Source organism: Drosophila sulfurigaster, chromosome 3, assembly GCF_023558435.1.
Source record: "Drosophila sulfurigaster albostrigata strain 15112-1811.04 chromosome 3, ASM2355843v2, whole genome shotgun sequence".
Taxonomy (NCBI): Eukaryota; Metazoa; Arthropoda; class Insecta; order Diptera; family Drosophilidae; genus Drosophila; species Drosophila sulfurigaster.
The window spans coordinates 14,784,319-14,806,620 of NC_084883.1; the positions used below are offsets into that span (position 1 = coordinate 14,784,319).

Genomic DNA, 22,302 nt, shown 5'->3' on the forward strand with positions numbered 1-22,302 from the left:
TAAAAAAATAATTTAAAAAAACCAACAATTTCCTTAATTAGAGGTGGGAATTTTTTAGAATTCAAGTAATTTTTTGTATACTATATTATGTAAAAAATCTCAGAGTCTTTTGGGGCTGTGATTTAGACAGAATAAACAACTTTATGTATATAAAATTTTGGTTCAATTTCATATTCAATATAGGTAGCAAAAAATTAATTAGAAAACTTACAAAAAATAAGTCATAGTAATTCAACAACCAATGTAAGAAACTTTTCTCCGCTTTTTAATGTGACAGTGCAAAACAAAAGCTAGAGTTTGTCATTGTTATTGGAAAGGTCTTTCTCATTCTTATGCGACTATGAACTATGAACACAGCCTTTTCAAGTCTAGACAATACATCACAGATAAAATCGAATGTGAGGCTACTCAACACGCATTGCGGTTGACACGTTGAAGCTACGAGTTGTTGTAAGTGTTTGGTTTTGCAGTTTAATTAAAGCGTCATAACTCACAGTCAGCCACAAAAGTGGGTGCTCCATCGACCTTTAACAAAGCATAACTTCGCTTACCACAACTTCAAAATGACGACCCAGATGCGACCTTACCGCAAAGCCACAATGTCAGCTCACACCAGTCCTAGGCCCAAGTCAATCTCTCACAGCGCTGGTTGGCGACAAGTTCACCTTTTAATGAGGCAAAGAGTTGATGCCACAATAACGAGGTCATTATGTGCCATTGTGTGGGCCGGCATAGGCCACGCATTGACGCGCCAGGATGACGCGGTTGGTTGGCTGAGCGCTAAGCAACCTGTTCCTGATAATGCTAAAGCCCAAGCTAAAGCTAAAGCCAAAGTCTTGACTTGTGTCCTGGCAAAAGGCTTTATTGTTATTTTAATTGGAAAACTTAATGTCTGTTGTCAGTTGCGAGTTGCGAGTTGTGTGGCAACTTTCAGCGAGCTGGGAGTGCAATTAGTGGGGCGTTAATTGATTTAAGGCCAAGCTGCCGCAAAGTATGCTACACATTTTAGCACAAAACTGTTGACTATCGAACATGTTATGAAGATATAGTACAAGCGTATAACTCTATCATCATGGCTTTTTAACCCCCTCACAAAATATGTGAAAAATTGGTCAGAAAAAAATGAAGAAACGGACCAAAATTCATATGGACCACAAAAATTTGTTCGTTGCGAGCAAAACATGTACAAAAGGACGAAATAAAACAAAAAGCAACAAGAAAAAAGCAGAAACTCCCAAAAGTATGCAACACTCTCGTTACATGCACACACACACATGCACGAACATGCTCTTAAACCAGGTGCAGGTGTTGGCACAGGTGAAAACTGAAGATGGGCCCAAAGCTAAGAAGGGCAGAGGCAGAGGGCCCTGTAATATGGCAGAAGGGAGCATAGCATAGACAAACCGCAAGCTTGCCCAGCTCGTTGCAAAAGTAGCATTTTATTTCCAACGAGTTTCGAGTATGAGTTTTTTTTTCGTTTTGTGGGGATGAGTTGCTCGTCGTGCCGCCCCATATGCGAAATTGTTTTATAGTTGCCCAGTAACGGTCCGGCAGTGCGACGAAGCAACAACAATAGCTGTGAGGAGCACAGCCAAGGAATGCACTGAAACATACAAAATACCCTGTACAAGGAATTTCCATGGTTTGATCTGTTTACGCTGAAGTTTGGTAAAGTTCGCAATTGACTTTAAATTGCGTCGTGAAAGACTAAAGTGTAATTTTGTTATTTAAGGGATATGAAATAAAGTTTTTATTTCATATAGTATATTACAGAATCTACATTTTTTTGTTGACTATTTGAAATAGAATTTAATATTTCTCGTAGGTAAAATAAAAAAAATAAAATAAATTTAAAGAAAATGAATTGAAACTATATCTAGAGAGTTTTAATCTATACATATTACATATTTTTTATTTAAACATTTCAAGCGAATTTGTAATATCAATTGTAATTTAAATATATTCTAAGTTTTTATCAATACTATTATAAATTATGTTTTTGAAAAGATGAGATACGAGTACAAATAGGGGACTAGAGGAATAAAGTTAAATATAAATTTCTTTATACATTTCTTCGTAGATCTTCGAAATTTGCTTGGGAATAATTTATTCATCTATAAGCTTTATGAAATATCTATTACAAGGAATGCAGAGATACATCAAAAATATACGCTGAATGAGAAATTTTTTAGGTTTGATGTGCTTATGGTAAAATTATTGCAAAGTTTTCGCGCAATTTCTTTATTTAAAGAAATTGAATTGAAATTATTATAAATTTGTGGAATAACATATTCTAAAATATGTCTCTAAATTCAGAGATCCAATAAATAAACTTCAAAATCATTGAATACAAATATATGGTTTTAAAATGGAAATAATATAGATTATTAGGAAAAGTTGTATATAAATGGCATAAGAAATATATCTATATAAATCACATATCTTAAATGAAATTAATATCCATTAATGTACTACATTTATTGTATATGTTTACATGATTTTGATATATGCATTTTGCTTTTACTATCCAACTTATTGCTTTAATATACCCTATTTAAAAGAAACCTAAATGGGTATTGAGTTTGTTTATGGCTAGCTCGTTGGACTGAAACGGATGTGCCTTTAAGTTGTATATCCGTTGGCCCAAACTCTGCTATAAGTGTATGTGTATGTGTGTGTGTGTGCGAGGTGTGAGTCCATTCTATGAGAAGCTTTGAGCATAGAGTTTCGTGTTGAAGCGTTTAACAAAACATAGTAAATTGCAAGGGGCGAGCAGCAGTTAAAAAGCCCCCTAAAAACCTTAACTAAACTCTCAACGAACACACATGCACAAGTATTTTCTTCCTCTCGTATGTATGTTGCAATACGACTATGGCCCTCAACTAAGACCAGTTCTAGCATTTTATTGAGGTTCTACAATTTTTTTTCTTCACTTTTTTAGATTTTGTAGTTTCCCTTATGTGTGCATGAAAACTTTTATTGGGCTAGAAATTTGCGCATCCATAGATAGCCTATGGTTTTAACTTGCTGTGAAATTAGATTATTTCGAGTATTCGGTATTTTGATAGCTGAAAATGTGAGCTTAGAATGGAAAATGCACGAGGTGGATGATAATGCTGGTTAAGACTAAAGGAAAATGCAGCTGGATAAGGAAATTGAATGTGGTTAGCTTGAGTGAAAATGAGATCGGGTTAAGACCAATTTTTGAGTTGGTTTTTACAATCATTTAAACCGAAATAGTCAATTATGGTGAAGCTGAAATGAGACTTTAATTTGAGGTATAAAACCGCAAATTATTTGCTGCAGTTTTCTGGTATTTATGGCAACTGCAATTGAAGTGGATTTTTAAAGTTATCTGATTGTGGCAAAGAACTTCCTCCAGCTTTAGCAGAAAATAAGTTATTACGAGTGCTAGGCAAACATTAAAATCGATGGATAGATATCGAGACAGAGCAGCTGCTTACCTTGATTGAGCCATCAAGTGGTCGCAGATAGCCAAAGTCTTTTTTTCCCAAATGCAAACTTTAATTAAACTCGCGGAGGGGGAAACTTTTTAATTACGAGTGAGGCTGGGCAAAATACATTTGATTTGATGATAGGCGTTGCTCTTCAAATAGCTCCATCGAAGTAGCGACGAGGATGTGAATGTGCATGTGGATGGTTTATCAGCTGCCACACGCCCCTCGAAAGTGGGCGTGTGTGGTCATTTTTCGCGCCAAGTGCAAATTGCAATCGGGCAACTGCTGAGCCCGCTTCTGCTGTGCAAATAAGCAATTATTTGGCTTAATAAGTCAATGGGCTAGCAACAACAGAAAACCGGTTCGGACTGGTCTCATCGCCTTGATGCCTCGCTGTTGATTGGTGCCTCTGCCTAATAGAATTTCCTTGTGTTCCCCTCCGCTGACTGTCCCCCCTTAATACTTGGGCAAGCAGGCAGCAGCAGCAACTTTGCTAAATAGTCCGCATAAAAGTTGTGCGCAACAAAGTTGAAGGCACAAAGTAAATGAAGCTGCCGTCGCCGCCGCAGCCTCAATTTAAAATTAAGCTCATGAAAAGTAGTTAACCTCACGCGGGTTGCGGCCAAAGCCACCCTAAAAGCCAGACCCAAAGCCAAAGCCGTTAACTACAGCACAAAGTCAACGAGGACGCCAACGACGACGACGCCAACGTCGCTGGCAATGATGAAGGAGGCGGAAGTGGAGACGCGCTGGCGAGCATTGGTCCTTGTTCGCATTAAAGTAAGCATGAAATTAAAGCTAACCCCAACGGCGAGTTGCAAATAAACTGCAGCTCATTCCGTCACTCTCCCCCATTCCTCGATTGAAGCAGTGACTGTGTGTGGCGAAGAGGCAAAGCAGCAAGGGAGGCAACGAGGTTTCTGCAATGTTGTTGCATCAAATTAGCAGCCATGTTGAATAAAAAGAAGCGCGAATTTCATTTTCAACTGTTGTGTTTCCTTTCTTGTGTACCAAAATAACACAAAAGAAGAAAGTGATACAAGCATAAAGAAGTAACGGCTTGTACACTGCAAAATATTTTGAGAAATACAGAGTAGCTCACAAATTACTAATTAGATGCATTATGAGATCACAATCAAATAAAAAACTCAAATACATATGTTTGATTCCAACATTTTTAGTCATTCAGTAAATAAGATCTAAAGATAGAATAGAGATAAGTTGGAAATTAATTTAAAGGTAGTAAAGATTAATTAATTTAATTTTTCTTAATGTTCGAAGAATATTGAAATTACATTCTATATATATATTTCTAATACTTTATACAAATACTTTATACTTTATATACTTTTTATTTATTTCCCATTTGTTCTTTTCGTCATTAAGATTTATTTAATATACAGATATGATTACAATAATACACTATTTTTGTATATCTAATTTATAGAGTAAATATAGAGGAATAATTTTTTTGTATATTATAACATATTAATTTCAAACATTTTTTAGCAGACTTTCAATGAATTTTTACTTATTTTTACATAAATTATATTGAAATTAATTTATAGAATTTTGTTACCACATTTTGAACTGCCAGTAGTAGTACAATATTTTTTCTAAAAATAAATAGCAATAACTAAAAAAGCTACATATTAAAGAGCCACACTAAAGTGTTGCTTTGAATTGCTTAATTTTTTCAAGCTTTTTCTTTGTCTTTAATATTTTGCACAACAAATTTCACAACACTGGCGTAAAGAGAAGTTGTTCATTTCGTCTCAAGCAATTCATTTCCGTAACATCTTTTACGTTTGTGTTGACTGCTTCTTCGTGTTTTTTTTTTTTGTGTTCTGCCAGGAGTCGAATATTACAGCACCCAAAGGTGTAATTGAATCAAATGAGCAAAAATTTGAGATTACTTCAAAAAATGCCGAGACGCACGAGACGAACTCGAACTCATTTTGGCGGAGGCGTAGGGCCAATCAGTAGCAGACGGAGGGCATCTCGACTCGACTCGTCTCGCCATGAGGGCGAGGGTGGGCAGGAAAGAACTGGAGGCGTTTAAATGCAATCGGATGCTGGGGGGCTGCTTTGTTGAATGATATTTGTGAGAGGCGTAAGAAGGGAAGTGAAGATACAGCGAGTAACTTTACCATTACTCCGCTTCGAATGATGATTGTGATTGAGAGCGTTGGTTGGAGGCAAATGATAGCCTCAAGCGAGTCGAGTAGAATGTTTTATTGCAACTTGAAGCGGCAGCTGTCAAAAGTCTGGCAAACTTTAAGGGTTGCATTTATGCTAATAATTGAAATTGCAAATGAGCTACAAGTGTGAATGTCTTTTGATGGCGGCAGCAAAGTGCAATCAGTGAAAGTGCTCGTTCACCGCAGGCGTCTCTGAGTTCCGGTGTAAAGCGGAAACGGATGTGCGGAGTCCTTGACAGCTACAGAATGGCACAGATAACGATACTATGTAACAAAAACTAAAATACTTTTTACGCACATATGCACAGCATAATGCTGGAAACAAATATTTAGAGACAGAATTATGAAAGGTAAAGACAGCAATAGCAACAGCGACTTTGAAGAAGTCCACATAAAAAACTGGCAACAAAATGGCATTTAAGCTGCTTTCGGGGGAGGCGGCAGCGGGTAGGTAGCGTCAGTCTGGTGATTTATGTGCACTGTTGAAGGTTCAAATAAGCGTTAAGTTTTCATTTCCGTTGGCGCCGCTGCAAAAGGACGAGCAACAGCAGCATCAGGAGCATGAGCAGCAGTTGCAGAAACAGGACCAAAGTGAAATATCTGCGCGCAAAAATGAAACTGAAAAGAAATATTGTTTTTGTTTTCTGTTTTTCGGTTATTTTTTCTGTTTTGCCGGCTTTTCTGCGTCCGTGTGCACGGGCAGCCAAACAAAGCGCCACATTATTGCAAAACAAATTAAGAGAAATGTTGAAACAAAACACATGAAGCCAAGTTGAAGTTCAAGCGGATTTCGTGGCAAGAGGTTCCGCATTTGGGAAAATAAATTACGAATATTTCTCGAGAAACAGGTAACAGCAAAAAGGAAGTGAAATGAAATGAACATTTCTTCGAGTTCAATGACCAAACTCAACTAGAGAAAATCTTCTGTTAAGCTTGCAATAAATTAAAAGCAAAAATTTCTCATTAAAATTTCTTAAGAAACTCGGCTAAGACAGAGTTTTGCAACTACAACCCTTGAACCTTTGAACGTTAATCAATGTTGATATGCAGAAAATTATATTTCCAACAAATTCACTTTGCTCGCGTTTGCTGTTTTTTTCTTCTTTTGTTTAGCTTAGCGCGTTCAACGTTACGTATGCGCAATTTATCAAACATAACAACGGCAATTAATTTGTGCACTGCCTTCAAGCTTGTTAAAAATAAACTTTTATAAATCAAACGTAACGAGCGTGTAACCCAAAGGACAGGTAAGACTATAGCCTGCTCTCCCTTCCACTTCCCCTCCTGCTCTCCTAGCCTGTACGTTTTGTGGGTGGTTTGCTTTTTCATTTGGTGGTGGCATTTTTACAGCTTTTCCTTATTCCAGCCGGTGTGCGCTCAACAACTTTTCAAATAAAACTCAATGGCAAAATATTTACAATTGGGCGGCGCATTTTTGTTTTGTTTGGCAGCCGTGACTTTGGCTTTGTTTCGCTCGTTCAGTGTTTCACAGTATCGTTTCCACGTGGCGTATGAGTTATTTATTTTTGAATTATTGGCATTTGAAATTTGTGCTGCAAACCAACGGGGGAGCAAAGTAAATGAAACTCGTCGAGTGCTAATGCCTGTTTAAGTCTTCTTGTCTGATACTTTGTCTGCCTGGGTATTATGATTTCAATACCAAATACCGAGATTTATGCGCATTAAATGATGTTGCAAATTTTATTCAGTAGTTCTTTATATCGTATTGTATTAGAATTAAAGAGTATGTCACCATCGAACTGAGCATTGATATAGCAATTTTTCGGTTCATATTATATAAACCCAAGACAGATAGTTTTTGTGGATCACGCACCAACTGCAGTTGAAAACTCTCAAACTAAAATCAGAGAAAAGTAAGACTAAAGAATACACTTGTTATAACACAACTTACTGCGGTTGTTAAGCGTCTGTCCACAGTGGGAGCGAATGACGAGTATTGCATTACAAGTTGTCGCATCTTTTCATACTGATCCTCTAGATAATATATTATCGAATAACTTATATGAACATCCGCTATATAACTGCATACGCCCAAAAGAACAGTTGATTCTCCCAAGTGAAGAAATTGGTGTTGATCATTTTGTATTTAATGGCAAGAAATGCGGAGTACAAACTGGCAATGAAGGAAATGTAAATAATCGTACCCATGCACAAAATCTGTATACCAAAGATTCTTGTCATTTTATGTAAAAGAGTTTGCAGCGCTGATTGTCGAAGTGCCAAGCTTTCAATGCGATCCGCTAAAGCACAGCTTCTCAGATTGCGGACTCCCTTGCGATAATCCGATTCCAAGGATCGTGTTTCTTGCAGTATCGAACGAAGTTCCTCATTGCAGAGCACATAGTGTCCATGCACATTGAGCACGGCAAAGTAATACTGACTGATGATAATGTTGAGCAGAGCTACCAAAACACACATCGTTATCAGGCCAAGTGCCATTGAAGCTGTGAGAGTCGATCTCATTGCGTACAAAGGGATAAACATTTGAGTGAGTTCGTTTATCATGCCTGTGATGCATTTGCTTATGACTCCGCGACGCCACATTCGAATAACTTTCGGTTGCTCCAGCACGAGACAGCGAAATTGGTTCAGTAATTGGATGATTTGTTGTCGTTGCCACCAGCGATTTAACATGGTCACAAAGACACACGAGATGCGCAGTACCAACACCGTAATAAAGACGTAATCATGAAACTCGTTCAACTTTATCAAAAACGAATCCCAAATTCTACTTTTGATTATCAGTGCAAATAAACTCAAGCATAAAATGTTCATCGCTGCCGCATAAATCGTCGCCACTTTGGTTAATCGTGCTCGTCCCGTTCGAAAGTCGATCTCAAAGTTGATCACACCCATGAGTCGACCATAATAATAATTTGCGAGCAACACGAACTTCACTCGGACACTCATAGTGCAACACTGAAATTGAAGTTGAATTGAATTGCGAGTAATGCATAAGGCATTGAAAGGTAGATAAGATTCGCTTTTAAGATAGAATGTAATTAACTGATGGGGGTTCTATACACATTACTAACCACCACTCACATTGCTTTAGTCTTTTCTGTTTATCGGAATGGTAAAAACCATATTGGACTTCATTTCGTGTTTAGTTTTTGTTTCAAAAACCTTGTAGAATTTGTGAAAATAAAATGAATTTTAAATATAGTTTGAATTCATTTTATAAATCATAACATAATGTTTTCTTTTTAATTTTTTTATAAAAGACAAAAATTATTTACTTGCTGTACTCCAGAACATTTAAAAATATTAAAAAAAATAAATTATACAATTAATTTAACTTTACTTTGACCAAAAGTAAAATGTTTTCTTTATTGATAATAAATAAATTAGTTGTGTAAAATTTATCTTTTTATTTTCTAATCTAGGAATATATTTTTAATATTATTACATAAATTTAAATTTAAAGAAGTGCCAATTTGACATTTAAATTTTTTTTATTTGGTTTCGAACAAAGTATTTTTTAATTAACCTATTGCTGTAGAAAAGTTTTAATAATCATGCACTTATTTTGTAATTAAGAACTTTAATTATTATTTAAATAAAATTAGCTATCAATAAAACAAAATTGATTGTAAATTATATTTTATCATATATCGTGCCACAATTTATACATATAAAAAAATATTTATTTTAATTAAAATTTAAAGAAAATAATCATAGATACATTATTTATATTAATATATAAACAGATTTTAATTTGAGTCAAAAGTGTTACTCAATTGTTTTGACTTAAGTATGTAATATAAACTACAAATATATATGTGAATACAATTAAAAATTACATTTGTAGATTTGGTTATATATTTCATAGAGCAAAAAGTCGGTATTAGATGAGCGGTTGAATGAAGCTGGATGCTGAATCGGATGTGATTTGTGAAATATTTTTATAGGTTGTCAGCGCGAGGCCAAGGCCGCTGGTAAAGTCGGTTAGCTAAAATATAAATTACATACTCGTACATTCAAGGAAGGCTAGTTAAAATATGAATTACACATACTCATGCCTGTGGCTAAGCTTGTGGTACTCGTGATGAGAGCCATAGAGAAGAATGAAAAGCATTTTATTCATCATTTTGGGGGGAAATAATATAAACACAATCAAACATAAACCAATTAGTGAAATAAAACGCATATTGTTTGCTGCCACTTGTATGTTTTTGGCCAAGGTTTTATCCGTTTATCACGTCAAATGCAATCCTGCAGGCATGCATGGCGATTTTGCATTTGTTTTTATTTCACAATCGAATGTTGTGCACAGACCGATTTGCATTTAAGTGGATCGAATCGACCAAAAAAACAACACTTTCGAGTTGGCCAAACAAAAGGCATTCAATTAAAATGGCCATGGCCAAAGCATTTAATACAATTTACGCAATTAATTTCGTTGCTGAATGCAAACAGCAGCAAATCGGAGAAGCCAGAGAAACTATAAAGCAAAATAGCGATATTTTAAAATATATTTGCACAAAATGCGCAAAAATGCTGACGCACGAAAATAGACAGCTTTATGCGTATAAAAACATATTCATATGAATATATATAGTGCAACAAAAGTTCAATATTAATGGACGACATAAATGAAAGACACACTAAAAAACTGCAGTTTGTTCTCTCTGTCTCGCACTATCAATCTGTCTCTCTCTCTCTGTCGTGCTGTTAGCTGTCAGTACAAATATTTTGTGTAAAAACAATTTCCGCAAATTGCCAAACCGAATATGGGCCAAAAACACAAAACCAATTTGTCGTATTGTTTGTCAATGGCCATGGAACTCGCAATGCAAGCTGAGCACTGCCAAATGAATGATGTAGAGTCATTCATCTCTCGCAATGGGTCATTTTTAGGTCAACGCAAGGCTCCAATGCCATCCATTCCAATTTCAGTCGATATTTTATGGGCACTTTAAGGTGTTTCATTTGTGGACACTATGTCAAAAATGCTCGAAATAAATTAATCGAAAATTACAAAATTCAGAATTATTTTAATAAATTATAAGTTGTGGAACACACGCTTTGTGATTAAGTTAACATATGTATAAATAAATTACAGGATATTAAAATATTTTTAATTCTAAATTATACAGCAGCAAGGAAATTTCTTTATCAACAGTATTTTGAAGTGTTCATAGACTCTTTAATATCAACAGCAGTTTAACATTTATTGGTTTACTCAACAGAGTTTTTGAAAAGCAAACACAAAATGGCTTTCTGAAATAGTTATTTATGAACCTTAGTGAAGAAATTTCTATAGCAATAATATTTTGAAGTTTTCACAAAATATTAAATTTTAACGACAGACTATTCATATTTATTTTTCTTTCACAAAAATGGCTTTGATATAAACTAAAACTTGGCAAAAAAAAATTTACAAATAGAATATGGAAATGGGATTCGGTTGTTGAAAATTTGTTATATTATAGAATGGTATAAATGGGTAATTAAATGGTTATGAAGAAATTAAATGTAATGAGATGAATGTTAAGAAGATTTAGCTTAGAATTGCAATGGCAACAGTCTCTTGTCAATAATACTAAATAAATGCAAATAGAAAATTTCAGATTGTTAAGATAAGACTAGAGTAGTAGAGAAATTAACTGATATAAATAGATATAAAAATCTTATAAACTGAATTATATTCAGCAGTTTCTCAAACTAAAAAAACTATTTTTCCCTTGATTTCGATTGCTATCTTAATGGTGAGCTAACAGCCTGTTGTTGCCCGCCGCCTGTTTAGCTTGTGGTCACCTGCTGTTCACCTTGAAGTTGCTGCAGTTTTTTAGCCAAGGGTCCTGGGGCCAAACACGCCAACAAGTCATCAATCAATCGATGTCCAGTTGGGTGCATAAATTTGCGGAAAAGATGCTTTAATTAAAGTGAGCAAAACTGCAGTACCGCATTATGCGATGCAATTGGCAAATAAATCTTTTCGCGCCTCGACACGAGACGCATTCAAAATGCTAAATTAGTAAAATGTCACTTTCGCTTTCAAGTGTTGTTGCAACACGGTGGCAGCAGAGAATTCCTGACGGGAGGCTGGGGGACTGGGGCAATGTTGCTGTTGTCGCGTGTGATCAAAGCGAAGCGCCGACAGAGGCGGCAACCACATAAATTATCGCTGGCTAAGCAGGCAGTCGCAGAAAGTCACAGCAAGGGGGAGGGGCAAAATGAAGCAGCCTGTTGCGAAATGTGGCACATGTGGCAAGCAAAGCATTGACATACTTCAAAGTGTTTGCTTGCTGCATTGTTGTGGGGCACAGAGAGCACAGAACAGTCTGTTGCAGCAGTATTGTGTCTGCTATTTAATTTTTGGATTCAGGTCTTCGATATGGCATGTTATAAATATTTGCAACGCTTTGAGCAAACTTTCAAAACGTATCTGCAACAACAGCTGCAGCGTTGCATCTGAATTTGAATCCGTATCTCCATCTCTGCCTGTTGCCATCCTGTTTAGTTGTACAAAGGCGCCAGTGCGTATAAAATTAAATTCCTTATCGCCGGCGCCCTGTGAAACTCTCTCGCACTCTTTATGCATTGCCTGGTCTACTCTGTCTGGCAATTTGCTTTTTGCGACAACTTGCAACAATGACAACAACTGTTGCACCGGCGACAACACACAGACACAGACACAAACACATAGACAAACAAAGACTGACCAGCCTCAACTGTGGCACAGTGAGGCTTAAATGGCGACAGCATCGGTTTAAGTTTTTCAATTGCAATTTTATGCTTTGCTAGAGAATTTCATTTGCATTTTTCTTCTTTAAGCTACAGATTCAAGAAATAATGAACCAGATAGTTTCTCTTGTTTTCCTTAAGGAAAGAAACGCTTGAATACGCTTTGATAACGTAAGGAAAGAAGTTAATGGTAATTTTAAGTGAAAATGTTAAAAAAGAATAAATAAGATTCAATTTGTGTACATTATTGAACTGACTTATTAAATTTGAAGCCATTGGTTAGAGAACATTTTAAAGAAAAAATAATAATAAAGATAATTAAAATTCTAAAATTTATGTTGTAAATCTTCGATGCATAAAATGTTTTTATTTGATTACACAGAGACATTCAGATAATTTAATAACATCTAATCAATTGAATGTATGGGAATAGAAGAAAGAAATGTAGGCTAACAAATTTTAAACAAAACAAAGTGAAAACTATAATAATGTAGTATTAACTATTAATAAGAATAAGTGAATGTTATTAAGAATGAATAAGTTGATGTGAAGTTGAAATTATATATTTTCATTAAAATAGTAATAAAAATGAAATGAAATTGTTAAATACATATTATAAACCTTGACAACGTTAGGGGAAAATCAATACATATTATAAAACTAAGGCCACAAAGTTTAGAGTTTTGTGTCAGCCGAAGCTGGTTAATAAATTATTTAATTGGATTAATTTATAAACTAACATGCTTGCATGCAATAACAATAAAATATCTAAAACTAAAACCTGTCTAACTAACAATAAAATTGTCATCTTTTGACCCGCAGACAGATTGAGTTTCCAGCCAACTTCACACTCTGATTTTATTTATACAAATATTTGATACATAAACTCAAGATTGGCATTCGCAAACTTACTCGGAGAAAATCTATTGAGGAAAATCTATTGAGGCTCCAGGGTGAAGCGAAACTAATTTCGATTCAATTAATTAACTGCACACATTTGCCGAGCATACAAATTTCCAACTGAACTGAATTGCAAACCAAGTTCGCATTGGAAACCGCCAATGGTTGGCGGTTAGCCAAAAGTGCGAGAGCGAGAGCGAGTACTCGAGTGAGTGCGAGTGTGAATGCGATGGGTATTCTTGCAGTTGTGGCTAGCGGCAACACAGAGTCTGGCCCGGTTGAGATTTAAGCGATAAACGACTGGACCAAACTACCAATTGGAGCAGTATCTACTATATATGAATGTGTAGTGTATCAGTCGAGTCGCGCACTTGGCACACATTTGCCTTTTGAATGGGGCGAATGGTCTGCTGGCCACTTGGCAGTCATTTTTGGCCAATTGTATCGATAAATATTGCAGTTGTAGCCAGCAGCCAGCGGCCAACGGCTCGCAGTTCGCTGGCCGGGACTAATAAAATGTTTGCATGCATAAATCTTGAGCTGTTTATGGGGTTCGAAATGTATCTTTATCTGGCAGTCGTATCTATAACTGCTTGGCCATTTGTGATATTGCTTCCTATTGAAGAGTGTGCTAATGTCGGGCAATTGAGTTTATCATACTATTGGCAATAAAAAGGGGGAAAGTGCCAGGAAATTAATCAAAATGAATTGATCATCTATTGAGGCCAACATTTTGTCAATTTATAGATGCCTAGTTTCTCACTTACTTTGCCTCTTAGGCAATTTCAGATTTTGAGCTAATAATTAGAAGTAAATGGCAAAAAGGAATTGAATACAAATACTTTATGCTTTTGGTTAATTTATTTATATATGCCAAAAAGCGAAGTTTTGAGATAAACGGCAAATAAATAACTACAATTGAGTGTGCTTAACTGTGATGTGTTTCACACACATCATACACATCATACATTTAGCTTATCAATATATTATTCCATTAAAAATATACTAGACTATGGGACAGTAATTTGAAGTAGACGAAAATATTTATAGTTATTTATAGAATTCAAGAACAAAGAGACAACAATTGATTACTAATTTATAGATGCCATAATAGAAATACAAATAGTGAAACTTTGTTATAATAATTAGAAGTAATATTTAAGGTATAGCTTTTGCCCAGCAGCAATTATTTTCAATCAATTTATAGCTGCCTAATTTCTTAGCACTTTTAAGTGTTTTAAAAAAGTGAAACTTTGAGATAATAATTAGAAGTAAACGGCAAAAAAAGATGATGCAAAAATAAGTCAACGGACAGCAGTAGCATATCAGAAAGTTTTGCGTAAAACCCATTTAAACTTTTCAACAACTCATGGCGGGCTCATGGATGCAGTGCAGCAACAGAAGAAGCAGAATCAGCAGCAGCAGCTGGTAAAGGCAAAAGCAATCTGCGGCTGACAACCAAACGTTTATTAAAACGGCAAAGACGAGAACCCCCCCAAATGGCTGGGAGTAGCTCGTTGAGTAGGAGACATGATGAACATGACGATGACGGTGACGATGACGATGTGGATGACGATGTAGTTGATGCTGGCCAGTTGAGTAGTTGAGTGACCAGCCTAGAGAGACGCAACACGAAACTTTTCCACGGCACACTTGATGCTTGATTAAAGCTTCGAAATGTCTTCTTCTTGGCAGCTACCCACTTGAGTGGCTGAATACAAAAAAAAATGAAAGAAAAGAAAAGAAAAAAAATTGCCTGGCATTGCCATGGCCTGCGTCTCCATTTAAATGTTCATTTGTTATGCTGTCGTCGACCCAAGCAGATGATCATCATCGTTATCATCATTATCATCATCATCGTTGCAACTGCTGCTGGCTTCTGCAGCTTGACTTTGTGCATGTTATCTTGTATTTATATATGTATGTTGTTGCTGCTGTTGCACTGGCAACCGGCCAACAAGTGTCTTCAAACACTTCTGCTGCCAGCTGCAGAGGCGCCGCCGGCGTTGTCTTCAAGTGTGGACAGCCAACGAAGCCAACGAAACAGCCAGCAACCAGCAACCAATTGAGGGGGCAAGTTGCAAGTGGCTGCTGCCGGTTCTGCGCATGCAAATTACTTTGGCCACAATGTTTTGATTTTATTCGCATTTGATTATTTTTTGCCTTTGCTGCTGCTGCTGCTCTACTTAAGCATTTCTTACGGCCAGCTTCGAGTGGTTCAACTGTGCGTGGGATTAGGCCTAGAAGTGGACAACGACAGCGACAACGACAGCGACATCATCATCATCCTCATCATTATGGCGTGGGCTTTTTGCAAGTTGTCTGAGTGCGTGACGTGTGTTCGAAAGTTTTAAGCAACATACGGAGCTGACAACTTTCTGCAAGTTTTCAAAATTGTGATGGACATCATGGACTAGAGTCGTATATCGAAAGTGTGCCAATTCGATTTGTGTATAAATTTCATTTTAAAATCTAGAAAAAGTTCATTTCATGTTGAATTCGTTGCTGCCTCTGAGACTCTGTCACATCCGTTCAATTAATCCGATGCGTAACGACAACTTGGCAGGGCAGCAGAAAAGAAAAATAGAAGGAAAAATAGAGAAGATACCTGGGCAATCTGCGCCTACCATTTTTGTAATTTTCCGCACAGATTCCACAGCAAAGTCGCTTTTCTTTAGCGAGTTTTTCCCAGCCAGCGAACGAACACATGATCAAATGTCACAATCAATTTCAATTTGGCGCTCGAATTGAGCTTCGTTAGCGGCAGCTGGCCAAAGTAAACGAGTTAAGCTGCCAGCTTGATTCGATGCCTGGCAAATGCCAAGAAGCATCCGAATCCGAATCCAAAGCCAAAAGGTAAAAGCCACGGCCAAAGCCAACTTGACTGCCACTTTTTCTAATCAAGCAAAACCTGCGCGAAAAGCGCCTGTAATTTAACTAATTTGCTACAGTGTGTGTTGTGTGTGTGTAGGATTGCATCTTGGCTTACTGCAATCGTTTCGCGTTGCAACTTGTAACTTGCAACTTCCAACAGCGGCATCAGTAGTCTATCAACTTCTGTGATGGCTAACCGCCAGCAATTTGAAATGATTTGCTTGATCTTGCAGGGTTAGCTTAAAACTTATTGTAATGCACATTTTAACTTTTATAAAAAAAACTGTAATAAAACCAATATAGAAGGAAAAGTATTCTAATAGTTAATGAGGAAAAAAGGGCCTGGCAAATTTTTGATCTTCAAAATATAAGGCATGAAGCAAGAATTTCAAATTGCAAAATTCTAGAAACAATTCTGTAGTTGTCGTTTTGAGACTTAAAATCATATTTTAAGACGTTACAAATGTTATAATATGGATATCTTGGCCAACATACTAAGTTGCTAAATCCCCCTCCTTAAGACAACTAAAAATAATATGCAAATATAACCCAAATCAAAATTAAATTGATATTAAAATAATCTTCTCATAACACTATAGCTATATTTAATAATACCGCAAAAGCAGAACCTAAAACAGATATAATACTTTGTCGTACTTAAATAGTATTACACTACCTTAGAAATACAATTTGTGCAATTTGTTGGAAGCTTACTTTTGTGGGGATTTGGAAAATAGTTTTCATCTACAGATTGCATATCTGTTTCTTACATTGCTTTATTTCTTAAGTAGAAAAGACTTACTTGAACGGTACTCTTTCTTCTATTCGTTTAAAACACATATTCTTGTAAATAATGCTTATTTTTTTTAATAAATAATAATATTTATTTAATATCTCTACACTTGAAACGTGCAATTAAAGCTACTTTATGGACTCCCAACCTTATAAAGTTCTTCTGCCGCTTCTGGACAATGTCTGAAGGCTTCGTTTGCATTTCAAAATAGTTGCTGACCAATACGGGATTTGTTTGAGTGAAAATGCTAATATCGATAGCTCTAGTCGCATAGTTATGAGAGTGCGCTGCCTTTTGGCACGCCTTTTAAGGCGCACAATCAAATGTCAATTATGTAGATTTTATGCAGTTAGCATTGAAAATACTTAAAAAATAAAACGAAGCTCTTTCAGCTAGGCGCTTTTGGTTTTTGGTCTTAAGTTTTTTTTGTTTTCGTTTTGTCCTGGCACTTGGAAACAGTGCAAAACTGTTCTATAGAGTTCTTTTGTGCTTTGTTTACCAACGTCTAGACGTTTATTGTGACTTTGGCGTGGGCTCCCTTTCAACGCATTGTTGGTAGTTGGTTCTTGTTTGGTAGCTGAAGTTGATAAAAGTGGTAAACTGGTTTTTGGCAAATGATTCGCTGCAATCGCTTCAAATGCGTATCGCTGGCTGACTGAACAATGCTGCACAAGTTTCTAATTATAAATGCTTTTTGTCTTAACTTTCTTTGGCCACATTAACAGACTTCGCTTGTTGCAAGTTATGAAGTGTGATTTTCGCCACGATTCTAATGACAGTTTTTGGGTGTAGTTATCAAGAATAGAAAATAAAGTTTTGGTATTCTTCAGCAGGTATTTCGAAGTCGCTAAATAAAGTCTATAAAATATAGAAAGAACTTGCAGAACTTCTTGAAAATAAGAGATAATATATAGTAGACATTTTGATGCATAGTTAAGCAAAATATTTGGTCTATTGCCAAATTTAATTTTGATTCTTTGCCAACATAAACTTGGGGAAAGTGGCATAGAAAATGAGATATAAATTTAACTTGCAGCTAGCTGTAATTTCAATTTCAACTTTATAACAAGCTTGGCAAAAGTGAATCAGTTTAGTTTGCGGAATGTGAACTAAGACAACAAGCATCTATCAGCATTTCCTCAAGCTTTTCCTGCCTCGACTTTGTTTGCTCAGCCTAAATGAGACACCTGCGCCATAAACTTCCCACATTGAGGCAGCATTGCAGCGGGAGGTTTCTTAAGAAAAACCACTTGCAAGGAGCGAACTATGTATGTAAATAACTTGAGGGTTACTTTTGCTTGAGCTTGTTGAGACGAAAAGTGATGCCATCGCGTTTATCTGGCATTTTCTGGCAGCTGCCTTTGGGAAATCCCCACATGAATAATTACAGCGCGCCAGGCAGTTCATTTAATTTCACTTTCCAAGCAAAGACTGAATCCTTTTGGCTAAACCCCTTCTTTCCTTGGCACATGAATGAAAATATTTAATGAAGAAATTTATAACAAACTTTTACAAATGGGCTGAGGCCAAGAGAATGGCAGAAGCAGGAGCAGAAGCAGCAGGCTGTGTGAGCATTTTAAAAATTATGAACATTAAATGCAAATTAAGCTAATCAATTAAGCCGAAACGAAACGAAACGAAACGAAATGAGAGGCGTCTATAAGGCAATCTTGGTTCATCTGGAGTTCAAAGTACGCATCACATTTCTGGGCCATTTGACGTTGTGCAATTAGCCACGAAATGAGTCGCTGAAGTCGATAGTCAACGCAGCCAGAGTTGCCACCCCAATTGCCATGGCCAGCAACCCCTCTGCAAATGACCAACATTAACGATGGGAGAGGAGGAGGTGGGTGTGTGTATTTACTGGCATGCAATGCCAACCCTTTTGCTGTCCTTGTGATGCGTGTTCCTTAGGAATTCGTGAGTCTCCCAACTTATTATAGGTCAGTGCCAGTTTCAGAAATTGCGTTAGTTTCTCTTTTTGCCCTCCCCTTTGAAGTTGGCATAGTTGACTTAATGATTGGATATAAATTTGGCAGGCTGTTGTGTTGTGTTGCGTTGTGTTTTGTTGTTGTTATGTTATGTTGGCCCTAAGTGTATTCGCTACATACAAATTGCTGTCGATTAGCCATTGAGCTGCACATAGGCCATTGTTTAACAAACAATGCGCCCGAGCTAAGTTGGAGCGTGTAAACAGTATGATTCAAAGGTACTTTAACCGTAGCTCAGCTCGTTAAAAGCCGCCTTAACTACTGCCCATTACTTCAATGGGGTAATTGTCGGACTGAGCCGACAAAATATAGATACAATTTGCCATTTCGTTTGAGCAGACTTGAAGAAGACTTGTTTGATTGCTTAAGCATTAATCTAAATGGCGATTTGACATCACTTTAACTGAGCCCTTAAAGAGTAGGTTTTCAAGTTCATAATTTAATTTGAAGGAAAATATTTTTTAGAATTGTCTTTAACTAATCTATAGCTGCTCTTGCTCAAATGGGCTTGGAGTATTTCACACCACACTCGACTGTAGCTTTTATAATTGTTTAGATTTGTTTTTATCTTATATATATTTGTAATAGTTTCTTAATATAATGTATATTTATATTATACTTCAAAATATTTCCCAAATTATTTCAATCCTTTACTCCCCATCTCAAATGGCGTCATTTCATGTGTAAACAAACTTTATTCGCAGTTTAATTGGCCAAATAATAGTTATGGCTTCGAAATTGAAGCCAAAAAGTGCTCAATGAAATTTTAATGGGCGCCTCAAACGAACTGAAAAATCAACAAAATCAACAAGGCGACAATAAAAATGCCGCCCGATGGCGCCCAACCGAATGGGCCTAATCAAATTAAGTACTAATCCTTGGGAAAAACCGCGAACAATTTAAAATGATTGTAAGTAAATTTCCCAAAACAATTAAATGGCACATCAGAATTTCCGACCAGTCAACACAGCTGTTTCTCAGCGAGAGAGAGAGCGAAGAGAACTAACTCGAGAGAAAGCCTGCGCAATGAGAGCGCAAAACGAAAGGCACGACAGCATTGTGTCGCATGCGATAAATGCGTTGTCTCGCATGCGATACGCAAGATGTTTGCATACATATGTGAGAGGGACATAAACCTCATGGAAGAAGCCATAATGAGTGTATGAACAACTAACCAGTTAGCTGAGGATAATCCATTTACAGCACATTGTAAAATTGTTGCACTCTAAGGAATTGGGGATTAGAGGAGGAAGAGGGGGAAGAGAGAAAAGCAACTAAAGAGCAACAACATCAGACAACAAGGTTGCATATGAGCTGAGAAATTGTTTTATTACCCCGTGTTGAGAGCGTGTTGACTGAAAACAAAGGTGCGCACAATAAATTACATTGTTACACGGAACTCGAAAGCGCCTGCAACAGGCAAAAGGCAGCTAACAACGTGCAACATCATTGAAGTTGCCAAGCTGAAGGAAGGGTCAAAAAGGAGACAGACAGAACAGCGGGCACAGGAAGTCAGCAAGAAGCGTCACGTTAATGCAAAGGATTTCCACCCCTCTACATATTGTAGTAGTATATACTTGTATGTGTGAGGTAGACATATGTCTGCAGTTATAGTTCTGCAATCTTGCACTTGAAATGACTTTGGCCCTGGGGTTATTTAATATTTAAGAGCTCTCACCCTTGAAGATTTCAGTTTAGTTTCGGGCCTGGCCCAAAACATTGCTAAATGCGCTTTGATGTTTTAGCCATTAGTTGAGGTTTGAGACTTTGCATAAATAACTAAACGCCTGGCTTCATTAGAGAGCCAACTCACTCCGTTTGTGGTTAGTTTTTGGGTGTTGATGATGCGATATGTCTGTGCCTTTGAGTGAAGTGAAAGTGTCATAAGCCATCAACGAACTGGCAAAGAACCGCAAAGTTGCAGTTGAGCAACTGTCTGATAAATTCTCTGTGTTGTCTATCGTTAATTATAGCAGCTGATCAGAGTAGACAGGAAATGAAAGCTTGACAGCTTTGCTTATGTATTCACATGTTAGACAGTTAGATAGTTATCAAAATTAAATATTTCTCAATTCGACAACTATTTGCAAGCACAATTAACGCTCCATAAATGGGAACCATTGTGAGCTCTATGCAAAAGCCAACGATGTATGTGAACATGGAAAGTCCTCAGGCACAATTCGTGCGCGAGACCATCAACAATCACAAGGTTGTGATCTTTAGCAAGTCGTATTGTCCCTACTGCAGCATGGCCAAGGAACAGTTTCGCAAGTTGGATGTGGCCACGACCGTTATCGAGTTAGATTTGCGGCCAGATGGAGAGGAAATTCAGGCGGTGTTGGGAGAATTAACTGGCGCTCGGACTGTGCCGCGTTGTTTCATCAATGGTAAATTCGTTGGCGGCGGAACGGATGTAAAGCGTCTCTATGAGCAGGGCGTATTACAAAGATACTTCCAGTAGTTGCAGATGTGGAAACTATTCAAAAGTTATGTTTGGTTGGGAAATGAAATGCTTATAAAAATTCACTCGTTTTCGTTTTTTGCTCTCTGGCAGGACACGTGTTGTCGTTGGTGTCGTAAATTATTAAGCGAAAGTCGCAAATGTGTTGACTTTAAAAACAAAACGTCGCTTTTGACGAGAGCAATCGATAAGCCAAATTACGCATACGACACGTGTGCATATTGAAATTGTTTTTTTTTTCCTACGTTACACCTGCACAATGGAGCAATTTAATGTGACGGCAAACTAAATTCCACATTACTCGTATGCCAGCAATTTTCGGCAATTCAAAAACAATTTACGGAATGTCAACACAAATTACAGCAATTTGCCAGCGTAAATTCAATCAATTATTTGGCTTGCATTTAAAGTTGACTCATAACAGAAGCTAGACAAAAGCTAGGGGAACTGAACCTTGGGTGCAGTAAAAAGTCGAGACTACGCGTCGTATGCGTGATATGTTGATTTCGCTGATGGCCTCGTGCAAGTTTAATGTCAGTCTGCAAAGCTAAGGGCGAGAGCCAGGCCCTGACCGCCTTACGTTGACCCTGAGCTGCTGTTGCAAATGTGCTCAGCACTTTTGCAGCTCGTGATTGTTGTTGTTCAAGTAAAACTCTCTGTGTTACAAAGATGTCGACGAGCTTCATTGTTTGTCCGACTGTCAACAAAATAATGCATGAGCAGCAGGACAAAAAACGCTGTGTTTCCTGACTGCATGCAGGTAAACATTAACGGTAATGTCACCTACCTTCTCCTCTTCATTCAAGTTTACACCTTGCTTCAATCGAGGGGGATTTAATTGTTTTGCAGATCCTTACAATCAAAATCCCCTGCACGTCAACTTGCCTCAGGAAGCGACAACTTAAGCGTCATA

At 37.0% G+C, this 22,302-nt stretch overlaps 2 protein-coding genes across 2 annotated transcripts; one reads left to right on the forward strand and one right to left on the reverse strand.

Annotated features, from left to right (window-relative positions):
- Window positions 1–7,584: 7,584 nt before the first annotated feature.
- LOC133845724 (putative gustatory receptor 59d) lies at window positions 7,585–8,590 on the reverse strand. Its single transcript, XM_062280272.1, has one exon. It carries the CDS (start codon window positions 8,588–8,590, stop codon window positions 7,694–7,696), a length of 897 nt encoding a protein of 298 aa, XP_062136256.1. The 3' UTR covers window positions 7,585–7,693.
- Window positions 8,591–20,939: 12,349 nt separating this feature from the next.
- LOC133844703 (uncharacterized) lies at window positions 20,940–21,454 on the forward strand. The gene has a single exon (XM_062278803.1). It carries the CDS (start codon window positions 21,039–21,041, stop codon window positions 21,387–21,389), a length of 351 nt encoding a protein of 116 aa, XP_062134787.1. The 5' UTR covers window positions 20,940–21,038; the 3' UTR covers window positions 21,390–21,454.
- Window positions 21,455–22,302: the final 848 nt, after the last annotated feature.

Bases quoted from the DNA above. Each gene is read 5' to 3' on its own strand.
- LOC133845724 (XM_062280272.1), bottom strand. From the start codon at position 8,590: ATGAGTGTCCGAGTGAAGTTCGTGTTGCTCGCAAATTATTATTATGGT.
- LOC133844703 (XM_062278803.1), top strand. From the start codon at position 21,039: ATGGGAACCATTGTGAGCTCTATGCAAAAGCCAACGATGTATGTGAAC.